This window comes from Hemicordylus capensis, chromosome 4 (assembly GCF_027244095.1).
Source record: "Hemicordylus capensis ecotype Gifberg chromosome 4, rHemCap1.1.pri, whole genome shotgun sequence".
NCBI lineage: Eukaryota > Metazoa > Chordata > Lepidosauria > Squamata > Cordylidae > Hemicordylus > Hemicordylus capensis.
The window spans coordinates 313,398,183-313,413,166 of NC_069660.1; the positions used below are offsets into that span (position 1 = coordinate 313,398,183).

The 14,984-nt window shown below is 45.2% G+C and overlaps 1 protein-coding gene across 6 annotated transcripts in view; it reads right to left on the reverse strand.

Annotated features, from left to right (window-relative positions):
• Positions 1-1,789: 1,789 nt before the first annotated feature.
• PTK2 (protein tyrosine kinase 2) overlaps positions 1,790-14,984 on the reverse strand; it is a 358,217-nt gene continuing 345,022 nt past the window's right edge. For all 6 annotated transcript variants that reach the window (XM_053243262.1, XM_053243261.1, XM_053243260.1 and 3 more), the window contains 3 exons: positions 7,404-7,559; positions 5,202-5,282; positions 1,790-2,903 (listed from right to left, as the gene is read on the reverse strand). In XM_053243262.1, the coding sequence (XP_053099237.1) occupies positions 2,691-2,903; positions 5,202-5,282; positions 7,404-7,559 (450 nt within the window). In that variant the 3' untranslated portion in view covers positions 1,790-2,690. The remainder of the gene's footprint in view (positions 2,904-5,201; positions 5,283-7,403; positions 7,560-14,984) is intronic.

Here is a 14,984-nt window from a genome sequence, read left to right on the forward strand (position 1 = left end):
TAATTTCTGAAGGAAGTCTCCCCTTTTATCACCTCCTTGACGCTATGCGTTAGCTATGCTGGTGTCCTCCTGAACTTGGTGGTACCTGCCCTCCTCCTTGGAATACATTCCAACTGAGCTTCTAGTATTGTGGTTTTATTCTAGAGTGATTTGACCTTCCAGACTTTCCCTTTTAGCATTTTATCAATCCCCTCATTTTTGCGAAGTTTCCTCTTTTGCAGTGCTCCACTTGCATATATATTGAATTGTATCACACTATAGCAGGGCTGCTCAACTGCAGCCCTCCTGCAGATGTTGGCCTACAACTCACATAATCCCCAGCTCTGGGTCACTGTGGCTGAGGATTATGGGAGTTGAACTCCAAAAACAGCTGGGGGACTGAAGTTGAGCAGGCCTGCTGCTGATCACTATTCCCCAGTGGTTCTACAACTCTGACATCTTGGACCAGGTCCTGGGCACCACTCACAATTAAATCCAAGGTTGCCTTTTCTCTGGTTGGTTCTGTGGCAACCTGTTCTAAGGCATAATCATTTAGCATGTCTAGAAACTTGGCCTCTCTGTCAATACTCGAAAATGAATTTGCCCGTTGAACTGTAATAATGTGTAATGGAAGTTACACATTATTACAGCTCTCTCTCTGTGACATGCTTCTTTATCTCCAGGTCACTCTTAAGCATTTTGATCCAGAGCACAATAGCCCTCTAGTATTCCTAGTAACACACTTCCTTTCAGCCCTTGAATTGTCACCCATAATGATTCTGTGGAGGACTCCGGTCGTCCTAGGTTTTCTAGCTTGTTGGATTCCACCCGTCTTCTTTGACATACAGTGCTACTCCACCCCCAATCCTCTCCCTGTCCTTTCTGTAGAGTGTGTATCCAGGAATAACAGGGTTCCACTGGTTCTCACCATTCCACCAGGTTTCCATTATGCCAGGGAAGAGACTCAGTTGATCCTGCATGTGGAACAGGTGGTACTTCTGAGAATGCTATGCTGGGGGCATAGTTGGATATTTGGAGTAGCAGTGGTGCTTGCTCAAATGCTGGAGAAGCTGCGAGCACTGAAGTAACCAAAAGTGTAAGACTCAACTGTATCTTGTAGGCAGTCATAAGAAGGGCTGTACTTAGAGGAAGCTGAGTTGGAGAGGCTGCCTTTGGCGGGGGGGGGGAGTGGCAGGGGATGACTAAATTTGAACGTCACCTTCACATTCCCTAAATTTTCTTCCTCTTCTAGACTCTTGTGAGCAGCACTGTACAGCCAGCTTGAGCCCTAGCAGAAATAAAGTCAAATACCGGCAATCGGCAACCTAGGTTTTCCTTTTGAGATAAAATAGGACTGGATCATCTTACCCAAGCTCCACCTCCACATTCCAGTTCTATCCCTCTACAAAATCATCCACCTAGTTAAGATATGCCCCAGTGAGTGGCCTCCTTCAGGCGAGCAAGCGCTCACAGCCCCCGTTCTCTCCACCACAACTCCGTGCTTCTCAAGGCAATTGGTGCATTCTAGAATTGGTGGGGGAGGCTGACCTTTACAGGCAAGCACTGGCAGCTGGCTAGCCAGGACATCTGTGTGTCCACAAGTGTAATTTATTTGCTGTCCTAGTCGTCTTTTTTCCTTTTTCAAAGGGGAGCCAGAGTAATTGGCATTTGGGGAAGCTGGCCCAGATCTCACAGGGGGAGTGGGCAGGCAGTGGCACTCCCCCTTCAGTCACAAAGCCTGGAGACACACCCAGCCCCAATTTTTATTGTTCTCCCCCCACCCGGCACTTCCATAATTAGACACCTCAGCTGCTGAGTGAACAACATATTTTAAACCAGTAGGTTTAAAATATTCATCATGGCTTTAATCTTTCTTTATAAATTATATAAAAATGGGGAACATGTATGGTTACAGAATTTTTTCTTCTAAATGCAGCTCTGAGTTGCTCTGGTACAAAGCAATGTCTCTGTTTTTGCTTCCAAGGAAAGTAACTGCTACAAAAAACTGGCACATTATTCTGGTGAAAAAGACAAGTTCTCCATTGCATCCTATCACTACTTTTCAATCCAATGGCTCACACACATCCACATGAAAGGGGGAGGGAAACAGATGGACTTTAGTTTGTTTTGCAATGACAAACACTTTGAAAATATAGCTTTTTAATCTTCTTTCTCTGTAAATCGTGATTAGCATTTTGCGGCATTAAGTGTTCTAATAAAAAAGTATTCCAGTCTGGACAATTCGCATATTGTGGGCAAGAATTCTCAGCCCTGAGGTTTCCCAGAATTCTTCACAATATCTTGTTCAGTTCTGCAGCTTGGATCATTTAAGGTCTGAGACTCTTCTTCATAATAATATTAATAACAATAAAAAAAACCCTTGGCAAATTAAAGAGTCCACATTCCATATGATGTGACGCATTTCAAATTGATTTCCACCAGTGGGGATTCTGTACAGACTGTTCTGTGAAAAGTGCCATGTTTTACATCTCAGACCTTTCTTGGCATTGTGGATAGCCGAAGGTGGGGTGGGTGGGTGGGAGTCTGGACATCTGAAAGAAAATAAATCGTCATTTTGGTAAGCAGGATGGGAATTCCTGGCAATCCTGGACCGAACTGGGTCAATCCTCATTTCTGCCAGAAGGCCAACGGTTGCCTGTTAAGTAAGCACGACTCCCCAATCTGCATGATGCTACCTCCATCCTCTGCATTTAATGGGGCCTGGATTGGCCAATTGATTTTAGTCTGGCTTGGTCAATAACATCCAGCAAGTTTTTGGCATCCACGGCCAGAGCGTGAGCTGCTGTGAGCATCTGCTTTTTATATTCCTGCTGCAGGCTGGTCATAACGTATTGCTGAGCGAGCTTCATCTTGTTAATCAGTTCAGCTAGGTCAGAGTTCAAGAGTTTCTGGGCCATCTCAATCTGGAAAAGAGAGAAAATTCAGGATGGCATAAAACAGCCAGCCTCCCAAAAGCCAGACACAGAGTTCAGTATGACACAACACATTAATTCACAAAGGTAATGAGGGAAGAGGGGTCTTCTCCCACCAGGAGAGCTCTGTCTTCTGTCTGCTTCTGTCCTCACCACTCTTTGCACTTCGGACCTTATCTGTGTAGTCCTGATTTTTATTTGCTTCCCAGGCTGTTCAGCTGCAGACTTGCAGGAAATGATGCCTTAACAGTGATGCTACCAACAAAAGCCAGTTAAGGGCAGCCCTGCTTTTCAGATTCCCTATAAAATGAGAAACCCGTGTCCTAAATATTGGGGGGTGTTCAGATATAATGATTTAAGGGAGTTGTAAAATACCTGGAAATTTCATGCCAATAGGACAGGAAACACATTAAAAACAACAGAAACCTGCTAGGTGTCTCACTGAAATAGATAGAGATTTTATAATATTGTGTGCCTTTTGAAATTGCCCATAAAAATGTTCACTGGAAAATTTCAATTTATGAAATTTGGCAAGCACACAGAAATTGTGGGCATGAAAACCAGGGTGTGGTGAGGGGAGAGTGGGCCCAGACAGTAAACCCAGACAGCATCCCCGCTTGAGGTGGTGCCCCCTGTGTCAGCACACACCCACGTTTGCCTCTCCCCTTTGGCTGGCCGCCCAGCACCCCTGCCATCACCACTGGCTGCCTCTTGCCACTCGGCTCTCAGGCCCATCTTCCCATAGGCTGCAAGCCTGCCCGCTGGGAAGGAGGGTGCTGCAAACCCTCCTGCAGGCCTCTGGCCAATGAAGGAGGATGGGTCTCAGAGCTGGGCGAACGGCTGAGGGGGCCAACAGCAGCAGTGATAGCGGGAGCCTCAGCCAGCAGGAGAGGAAGCGAGTGAGGCAGCTACCAGACAGCTGGGCGGCTCCTGGCTGCTGGGGGGTTCTTTGGACCCATCCACCCAATAATAATTCCATCCCTGCATGAGAAGATGAGGTGGGTCTCTACTGAAACCCATGTAACAACTATTCCCCCTGCCCCTCATATGTTTACATAACAGCAGCCCTGCCAGATCAGGCCCAACATTGCCTCAGAACCTGGAGGTAGCATATAGCCATCAAAACTAGCAGCTATTGGAAAAGTTGTCCTCTACAAATTTGTCTAATCTTTTAAAGTCATCCAAATTGCAACCATCACTACATCCTGTAGCAACAAATTCCATAGACTGTGCTGCATGAAGGAAGGACTTCCCTTGTGTCTGCCTTAAATTTCCTGCCAATCAGTTTCATCGGATGATCCCTGGTTCTAGTCTTATGAGAGAGGGAGAAGAATTTCTCTCTATCCATTCTCTTCGCACCATGCATAGTTTTATAAGTCTCTATTATGTCTCTCCTTAGTCACTCTCTTCCTAAACCAAAAGGCCCCAAATGTAGCCTCTCTATAGCCCCCTGATCATCTTCATTGCATCTTTTCTAGTTCTATAATATAGCTTTTAAGATGTGTTGACCAGAGCTGTACATATGTGGCTGCACCATCGTTTTATATCATGACATTACAATACCAGCAGTTTTATCTTCAATCCTCTTCCTAATGACCCCTAGGCATGGAATTTGCCTTTTTAAGCGGGTGTTTTCACTGAGCTATCCGCCATGATATATCACGTTCCTGCTTAGTCAGACCCAACCAGTGGCTCTGGGGCTGGGATCGTTTGCCCTGATCTGCTCACTCACACACAAAATGCTTGCAAGTCTAGCCCCATCTCCCCTCTTTTAGGGTGCAGACGGCCAACAATGGCACGACTCACAGGAGATGGTGAGACTTTCAGGCCTGGCTCATGAGTTCATACTTTATTTGCTCCACATGGGGGCAGCCACTTTGTGTGAGCAATATGCCTGTGTACAACATGTACCCTAGCCTGGCTGGGGAGATGTAGCTCAGGGGCAAAGCTCTGCATGGAGAAAGCCCCTGGTCTCTCAGGCAGGGCTGGGAAAGAGTCCTGCCTGGAACACGAAAGAGCTGCTGCCCAAGAGTAGCTAAATGTGCTGCCAGCAGATGATTCCAGACTGGCTATTGATTGCATATCTACAGCCCACTTCAATGGGTGTTCTAGCAGATGGTTCTAAAAGCTCTACACTACTCTGCTGAGCCCACTGTACACAGTACATGGAAAGAAAAGTAACCTTGTTGCTTTGGAATTCATACACACAGACCTGACAGCCAATTAACTCATTTTCAGCAGGTCTGCAGCCCAGCAGCTGTAGGAAAAGTGGTAAAAACCTGCACCTACCTCTCTGTGAGTACTTGTTGGGAGCACTGGGATGGTCTCGTCTACTGTTGCCAGCAAAGTTCTTAGCGCCAATCCAACCTCCTAGTCAAGAACAATATTCAAAACATGATTAAATAGTGGTGGACCAGGCATTACAACCACAGACACACACAATTCCTCTACTTCAAGAGCACTTGCTTACTTTGCATAAACTCAGAAAAACAAAACCTTCCTGCACATTCTGAAGTGCTCTGCATCCTTAGCCAAGATCAGTTAGACTGCTGAGCTAACAGGAAGTGGAGCCATCCTGAACGTTTCTGAGGGCTTTTGAAATGTCAGCCTTTAAAGCCTCAATTTCTTACAGATTGACCGAGAAGCAGGAAGTAGAATGATTTGCACCAACAGGTGTGTGACACTTTGGGTTTGACATCTGTGACTGTTTCTTTGCATACCTTGGATGAATAGTGTCAACATACAGGCAGAATTCTGGAGACCCATGCCCAAGGATGTTTACCGTTGGGGTTAGAACTATGAGGCTACTATGCCCAGTGACAGATTTTTAACCATACCACACGCCCTGCCCCGGCGGTATTGGAAGGACGCTTCGGGAAGGTGCCCTATGATCAAAGATTATGCCCCTGCCAGAACGGTGAAGTGGAAACTACGGAACATCTGATGCTGAAATGTAGATTTTATACTGAATTAAGGGGAAAGCTTCTCTCCCCTCTATTAATTCATTACAATTCTAATTGCCCTTCTGATGGGGACAAGGTCCTTTTTCTGCTTACTGCTAAATCAGAGTACATTTACAGGAGGGTAGCAAAAAAAAAAAAATCATAGCAAGCAAGATTCGGTTTAGAGTGACTGAGGCACGAGATGCTGGGCTGTGCCTTTCAGATTAACCGGTTTCATTTGAATGAAATTAGTCATCTATACGGTATTTGAAGGTATTAATGCTTTATGTATTTTATTGTTGTTGTTTCTTTTTCTTGTATTTATGCTGGCCTTGGGCTGAAATAAACAAAGACATACATACATACATGCCCTGCCCAATAAGCAGCTGTAACACTGCATGTTACTGCTGCTGCTGAGCTTTGAAAAGGGAGGTGGAGAGTCCAACAACCACCCACCTAATCATCATGGCCAAACTGAACTAAGGTGATCAGTTTCTCATATTCAGGGCCCAGTGAGTCCTGCACTTAAAATAAATAAATTTCTTCATCAAAAGAAGCCAAACCCTGTGCCAAGAATACTATTTTTTCCAACCTCTATCGATGATTGCAAATCTCACAAAACTCAACTGAAGTTTCTTGTAGTTTATATTCTGCTTCCATGAATCACAGGGAGGGGATAAGCATTCTGAATGGCAGTGAAGCACCTCCTTCTCTGACGGAAAACTTGTTCACTTCTCCCCATGATGAACCTGAGATTCTACCAGGCATCACCTTCACAAACGGAGCCAGCAATGTATGGTTTTTTAAAGTAACAGAACAGGCTACTATCAGAACTTATGATTCTAAAGCTACTGAATTATGTAGTCTGATCAAATGCTGTATTTGTGTTTTGTGATCTTGGAGTACACACAGCCCTGTTCGTATTCCTTTATGCCCCAACAAACTACAGTGGCACCACAGGATCTCTTTGCTTGTTGCTGCTGCTCAGAATTAGATATGGCTCTTCCTGCAATAACTGGTCCAATTTACTTCAGGAGCCATTCACATAGGGAAGAGTCACGTCATCCACTCCCACACCACTGTGGTAAGTGAAGACCCTCGGCTTGTGTTGGTGTAGCTAAGAGACAGAGATACAAAGTGCCTGGTGTGAATCTTTCCTCTGCCAGGAATTCCCCAGATTTCCTTAGGTAAGCCTCTCTCTCAGCCCCACCCCCACCCAATATGGATTAAAAATACTGACCTGCCTTACCCAATGGTTGTAAAGAGCAAAACAATTTAGGATATGTGAAACACTTTGGCCATTTAAAGGTATCATATAAATGCTAGGTACAGCAACAAATCTACCACTCATTTCTAACCCAACCACTGTATGCATCATGCTGGTTCAGATGTTTGACTCTCATTCCATGAAGGACATCTCAAGTGTGCATGTATATGCATGCCAATCCTGTACTGTTTTCCATTTTTCCCCTCCCCGATAGTTATCAATGCCTCTCATAGGAAGACTTAAAGGCCAAGCCAGGCGGTGGAAAACAAATTATCTTCTTACCTTCACCATGGGGACATACTCCTCTGGTGGTGCTGGCTGAATCTTGCTGGACATTTCAATGACAGCTTTCACCAGGCCAGTGACATTTTCATACACTTTGTCATTGGAACGATCCAAGTTGGCTGTTGGGGGAGGGCTGATCTCTTGTGGCTGAATCTGGAAGGGAAAAAGGAGATGGTTTCTTCCCCTCTTTCTTCTCCAGCAGATGGCGTTCATCTACTTCCCCCCCAATAAAGTCTGTCTTCAAGATGCCTACAGAGCAGCTTGCATTAGCATCTTTAGCTACATCTGCTTGTGTAGCTTTGAACACACACATGCAGGCATCAGCCAATCTGATGGAACCAGGACGATTTTTGGATTCGTTGAGAAAAGACCAGGAATTGTAAAAACAGTGAGCAAAATTTTAAAATCAGAGGAAAGACTAAGTTAGAATACTTACCCCAAATTGAGACCACTTCCTCCAGTCTAACACAGAATTTCCATGTGCCTACAAATATTTAAACCATGATCTCCAAACTAGAGATGTGCAAAATATTTCAACGTCGAAACGCTTCGACTCGGAACGGCCCATTTCTAGTGTCTTGAGCTCGAAATAAAAATGCTCTTTAAATAAAGGGCCTGTTTCGAGCTCAGAACAAACCAACCCTGTTTCGATGTGAAACATTTAAAGTGCCATTTTGGCGGCCTGTTTATCCCTTGCTGATTGGTTTTCTGGCACTGGCTTCTGATTGGCTTGCAATCTTATGAGGGTTTTGGGAAAAGGTTAAACATTTGTTAAAAATCGCCTGCTTGACCATTTGTTTTGTGGGATGGTTGTTAAGTAGCATCCATCATGCCCTACCAGCCAACCCATTTTGGTGTCCCTAGGAGCTACCACTGGGGGACAATGGGATGTTTTGAGTTTCCCCATTGTTTCCTATTGCTGAAACAGTCAAAACGTTTCAGGTTTTGTTCCTTTGAAACAACCAGGTCAACTGCTGTTTCAACAAAATGTTTTGGCCGTCTGCGTTTTGAGTTTACATTTTGTGCACATCCCACCTCCAAACCACTTTAACTTGATGGAAATACTCCCAGAGTAAGAGGTTTGATGGCTGCAGTCTTGGTAGGCTTCAGTCTGTTTTTTTAAAAAATGCTTGCTTCAACCCATTCTGTAGTGTTGTATTCTATTAGAATATGAGTCCCTACAGAGTCAATGAATTCATGACAACTATATTTAATTTTCTGGCATGAAAGATATACCAATGTATAGCTGAATGTATTTTACATCTTGTACAATATAGCGCCGGCTGAGTATCCTTTATCTGGACTTCTTGGAACAGAAGTGTTCTGGATTCCGGATTTTTCCAGATTTTGGAATATTTGCTCTCTCTTGCAATGCAGGGATGGAGGAGCTCCCTTTGCTGCCTCCTGCCAGGGGAAGGCCAGATTAAGGGTTAACCTGAGGGAATCTAGGTTCCTAGAGAGGCAACTGGGAAAAAACATTTGGCAGGGGTGCCTTCCCTTCCGGTCCCTCCACTGAGAAAGGAGCCTTTGTGTCTTTTCCTGCCCATGAGATCTGCACCCCCTCCCCTTGAAGAAGAGAACTCGGTGGTTGCCAATGTAGGTGGGGTACGTGGGGACCCCAGAGCTGTGGGTGGAGGCAATGCAAGAGAGGAAAGCAGGGAGTGGGCTTGGGACGACGGAACCAGGGGAGAAATGTCCTGGGTGGGCAATGAGGGGGGGTGAGATGTGTGCAGCCTTCTGAAATAAGTATGTTAATAAGTAAGTTTTGACTGCATGTTTAAAAGCAGCAAAATTGGGAATCTGTGAGTGACTGAGCTGAGGTGTTTTGTTGTTTTGTTTTTGTTACGGTGTGGTGTCCAGATTTTGGAGCATTCCGGATTTCGGATGTCCGGATAAGGGATACTCAACCTGTATTGTCCTTTGTTGCTTTCTCACTGCTCTAGGCAAACAGCATTCCTCACTGCTGACTTTCCACCATTGGCCCCACATATATGCTCCCTATACTTGCAAGGGAAACAGTAATGCTATTCACACATTATGCTCAACACGGATACAATCTGTGTACAGTGTGCACAGGTACAGAACTGTAAACAAGAACAGTTATCCACATGATGTACTGAACACAGGTACAGCAGTACACTTCCTATCCGCACCATGCATTTGAGGGGTTCACTTTTAGAATTAACACAGGTGCAGTCATTCACATAAAAACATGTATGAGTGTACAGATATCTGAGCACATGTTTGAAAAGGACTAGTATTTGCTGTCAATCTGGGATTTTACCCTTTTTAAAAAGGCATGTACTACCAGTAAGTGGTAAATGCCCAAACAACTAGTGGTGTTGGTTGTGTCAGAGGTGCTGTACTACACAATGAGTGCTTCTCTTACAACACTTTCCCCACAGATCAAGATGTGCTGTACTAAAGCTTACCTCCAACTCACCGGACTCCCCACCGACATTTAGCTACCAAAAGGGGAATCCAGGCTTTATAGAAATGACAGCATCTTGAAAGGGGGCAGGGTAACTATAAGGAAAGAGGTACTACCTTCTGCTTTGACATACCAGGGGCCAATCTTAGTATCTCAAGTCAGAAGTTGACAGCTGAGAAGTGGTGATGGCAACAAAACAAACAGCAGGAGTGTGTGTGGGGGGGGGGGGGACGACAGGGAGCAACTGCGGGACCATGGCAACCTTTATCCTGGCATCCTTCCACCCTTTCTTCACAGCCCAGACAAATCTTTGGACAACAGCAGCCCTGCAGAGAGCAATATTCCGTGGTAATGAGGCAAAGAGTTACCTTTCTGAGTGACGGCTCTCTTATATTAATCAAGCGGAGAAGAACTGTCCACATTCAACCCAGCAGTGTTTCTCCAATGGCTGTTTATTGGTGTCTCCCTTGTGTCTCCTTTTAGATTGAAAAGACAGTTCTCGGTCCCAAAGGGAGTCTCAAACTACTTTGAGAACTTTTTTGTTCAAAAACTATTTCTATGGCAGGTCTTTTCACAAAGTCAGCGTGCCAATCAGAAATCAGTTTGGGACAGATGAACCACCCCATCCAACATATTTCCAGGATCAATTCATTCAGTGGTAAAACACATTATTTGCAGGCAGAAGACTCCAGGTTCAATACCCAAATGCTCTCTGTCACTTATTTGTATAACAGGACCAGGAAGGTTCTCTGCCTGAGACCTTGAAAAGTCACTCCCAATCAGAGGAGGCACTCTTGAGCTAGTGGACCAATGGTCTGACTTTGTCTATGTCAGCTTCACATGTTGTTCATACAACTTCAGAGAGGGCTCGGTCAGAATGTGACAAAAATGAAAAGCTTTGCATCGCTTTCCTTTTCACCCCTGAGTACTTTTGGGAGCCTGAAATTTGTCTCCAAACAGTGGGAGAGACTGCAGGAGCCTTCTCAGGCAAAATCAGAAGGACACCTCCAAGAGACTCAAAGCATTGTGGATGCATGTTGAGTTGTCTCTCCAATTACTATACATATGTCTGTGGCACAGTAGCAAATCAAACTCTACTTGATACTACAGACTCCTTTGCTGCCGCCACCTCCTGTTGCAGATCCAAGCAGCCTGCAGCCAGTTTCCTGAAACTGCAGGGCACTTACTTTCGCAGCAGCAAGTTCCTTGAGAGTGAGCAGAGGAGCAGAGGCATGAGCAGGCAGCTCACTTGCCTGTCTCCTCCCTAACGTTGCTGATGGCTACTGCTGGGAAAGAAAACATTCCAAGCTGCAACCTCCAGGTTTCCAAGCCACTGGCTGCCATGTGTGCTTTGTCCCCCCAACAGAAGGAGATGGCAGCAATCAAGTAGAGAGCCAGTGTCTATGGCATATTGGTGTTGGATTTGCTATGCTACAGACACATGGACATGAAAAGGGAGAGCTCAAATTGCCTTCCCAGCACTGGATGCAGATGATGATGAGGATGATGAATATTTACACTGCTTTTCAACAAAAGTTCCCAAAGTGCTTTACACAGATAAATAAAAATAATCCCTGTCCCCAAAAAGCTCACAAAAAAGAAACATGACAGACTCCAGTAACAGCCACTGGAGGGATGTTGTGCTAGGGCTGGATGGGGCCAGTTGCTCTCCCCCGCTCAATAAAGATATCCCTTATTGTGCCTCTGCTCTAGGCAGCCAAGAGTCATGGTCCCAGGACTGCTGTGGTGCTACCATATCTTACCATAACCACTGTGACCCTTCCACCCTCCATATTTCCACAGGTCTAGAACAGGAGCCTCCCTTGATGGCTGGCGTTCTGAATTATTTCTGATGCAACCCAAGCACGTGCAAAGACATTTGTGAAAAGTGATATACAGTTCATCATTCACACAGCCAAACACACACACAGAGTGCTTACCCGCCATGGCTAGTGTCGAGCAGAGTTTGAGGGAAGGTTAAAGAAATTTACCAGAAGAAAGGAGAGAAAAAAAGTGTTAATAAAATGAACGAGGGGAAAATCCCAAATATGAGCAACAGCAAGGAAGACCTGTTAAAAAGCCCCCACCCCAAAAGTGCATCCAGACCCACTTCTGCTCAGTTGTGTTAGCTGTGGCCTCCACCTACGGTGGAAACAGAGTGTCCTGTGCCCTAGCCCTAGAAGGGAGTTATCTGCCATGCACCCCTGAGAAGAAAACATGCAAACAGCAACACGTATAAGCCAATCTGGCAAGACGCAAAGCAATTAACAGCTTTAGGGATGTACCCCAAGATGTACGTGTCTCCCAAGATGTACGTGTCTCAGACACCAGACTCGGTACAAGGATCAAGAAGAGGAAAGTTCAGTCTCTCTGGAAATTGTATTGATGAGGGGGAAAGTGCTCAGCAGAGGGAATGATTGAGTCATCTAATTGCTCTGCTCCTGTTTGAAAAGATCTTTGGTCCAGCCCTTGGTTAAATCCTACTGAGATGGTTTGGGGACCAATTGGAAACCACCCACTTGAGTCCTAGATTGAAATTCCATAGCTGTGGCATACAAGTTCATCTGCACATGCTTGGCTGGGTGCTCATTTTTAATGCTTCTCTGCCATTTCTGAAGCCAATACCAACACTGCTCCACCACAAACTAAACAGCTAGGGTTATCTGTGCAGTGCTTGGCCAGTTTCCCCTTGGCAAATAACTAGGCGTTTTAAAAGGCGAAAAGCATCCAGCTCCATATTCTCCTAAGATTAAGGAGCTCAAGCCTTGTCATTTCAACTTGTGTCTGCAAAAAAAAAAGGGTGTGTGTGTGTGTGTGTAATGGGATTTCTGTGTTCAGCCCAGCACTGACTGCTTTGATATGCCCTAAAAATCTCAGGAAAAGCCTTCTGTTTAGCTTGGCAAGTTCTGACCCAGCCACATTATATTAAAAGACAAGGTCCTGAGGCTTTGGGAGGCAGGGCAAGGAAAATCCATGGCAGGAAGCAAGAGGGTAAGGAATGACGATGACACACTCCTGCCTCCTTCAAAGATGCTGCTATTATCTCCAGCAGTTGAAAAAGAAGACTCAAGTAAAACTCAAGCCCTGCTCCCAACCATTCAATGTTTACACAGGAATTTTAGACTGAAACCCTAAGATTAGCAAGTCATTCTTTTTAAAAAAACACAACACCATTTCCTGAGGCTTGGCAGCTTGAAAGCTCTGGCACGGTTTATAACAAAACAATCTTTCTGTAAAGCAGCCAAGTTGTGTCCGCTTCTGCTGGCTTCTAAACCCAGAAACAATCAACAATCTCATAACATCCAGGAAGGAAAAAAGGGCACCACATCCATTTTTGCCAGACCTCTTGTCACCCATGGCCTGATTGTAAATTCCACTGATGGGAATAAACTGAGCCTTTCCCCTTAAGAGGGTTTTTAAAAATATTCCCCTCCAATGCTCTAAAATAGGTTTCACTTAATAAGAATCTCCATTTTCATCACTAAATGGGAACATAACTCTTGGGAAAGGCTAGATTGGTCTATTCAGAAACTTATTTTCCTGGGAAAATAAACCTGGAAAATTCATTCCAACTGACCTTGAATTACGAGAGTGTATCTTGCTGGAGCTGACCATTGGTCGATCTAATGGCTGGCCAGAGGCCCATGGGAAACTCGCCAACAGCACAGGGTGGCCATTGCCAGCCTGTGTTACTGGTCACCAGCAGCTGGTCAGCAGAAGGAGACTGCTTTTTAAGAGGGAGGTCACATTTCGTTATTGTGGACAGAAGCCACTGGCAGGGCTAACCACACATCTGTCTGACCCCATTCAGCCATGAGACTAGCTGGGTGACTAGCTGGGCCATTCACTTCTCTCTCAGCCTAACCTACTTCACAGGGGTGTGGTGAGGAGAAACTCGAGTATGTAGTACACTGCTCTGGGCTGCTTGGAGGAAGAGTGGGATATAAACATAAAAATAAAATAACCCATGTTGAAAAGGTGTTTTTTTAAAAAAGTCAATTATATTCTGCATAGTGTTAGTGTTACAGCCTATGTGTGTTTACCAGTGCTGTAACTATATCTCCTTGTCCCTTTCTTCCCCCATCTCGGTAAGTTGCCAGAACATGAATCAACCATCTCTGGAACAGTTACACATGTGACATAGATTTGCCGCACTTTATATATACAGGAGTAAGCAGAATTGCATTTTAAGCAGGTTCTTCAGGGTTTTGTGTTTTTTTAAAATCAACATCCAGCCTAAGCCTTGTGATGAAACAGGTTAAAAGCCTGAGCACACACCAACCCTTTTGAGGAGAACAGCAGTCATCCTCTGTTGGAGCAGCAGTGAAATCAAGTCTGTGTGTCACAGTGCTGCATTGCACACTGGTGGACCTGAAACAGTCCACAGAGAAGCAGAAAAACCACCCCATTTTGCCCCTCATTTGCTGCTGGTCACCCCCCACTAGGAACTGATACCGCCTCTCCACCTACTAGCAAGCCCATTGTGCCAGGCAATTTAAAATGAAGTGAATCAGCCAGAGGTGCAGAGCCGAGCCTGGAGCATTGAGAGTGGATTCCACACAGAGCACACCTTCCATTTAAAAGGCTGGTGGCCTTTGCTACGGAAGTTTAGGATCCAAAGAACCACACAGCTACTTGAGCAAGCCCAGCAAGAGTATGGAGCTTGCACAGATCAAACAGCAGCTCTCACTTCTGTGTGGCAAACCCCCTTTGGAACCTTGGAGACTTCCAAAGACAGATACTGCATGGCAGCCTTTAGCTTAAAAAGAAAACTACGTTAAAAATCCCACTGGACATCGCAAAGCCCTTGAGATCTAGGCCAAGGTCCCTAGTACAGATAACTGTTTGTGCTCTTCAGTGCACTGTTCCAAGGCACCGTAACTGCTCAGCAATCTCATTGACACTAAGGGTTAGGGTCAGGTTTTCTCATTTCAGATCACACGTTCCTAGAGTGTTGCAGTGGCACTCCCAGAAGGCAAGAAAAACTCAAACTAAGCCCTCCTAAGTGTGGCTAAGGGGTCAGCAGGGGGAGTCAAACCAGCACAGTCAGCAGAGTTCATTTAAATCCTGGGATAGGCCCAGGCCTACTGGAGTGAGGGTAGGAACCAGGGCAACACAAATCTGAAACATACTGAAGATCCCCTATC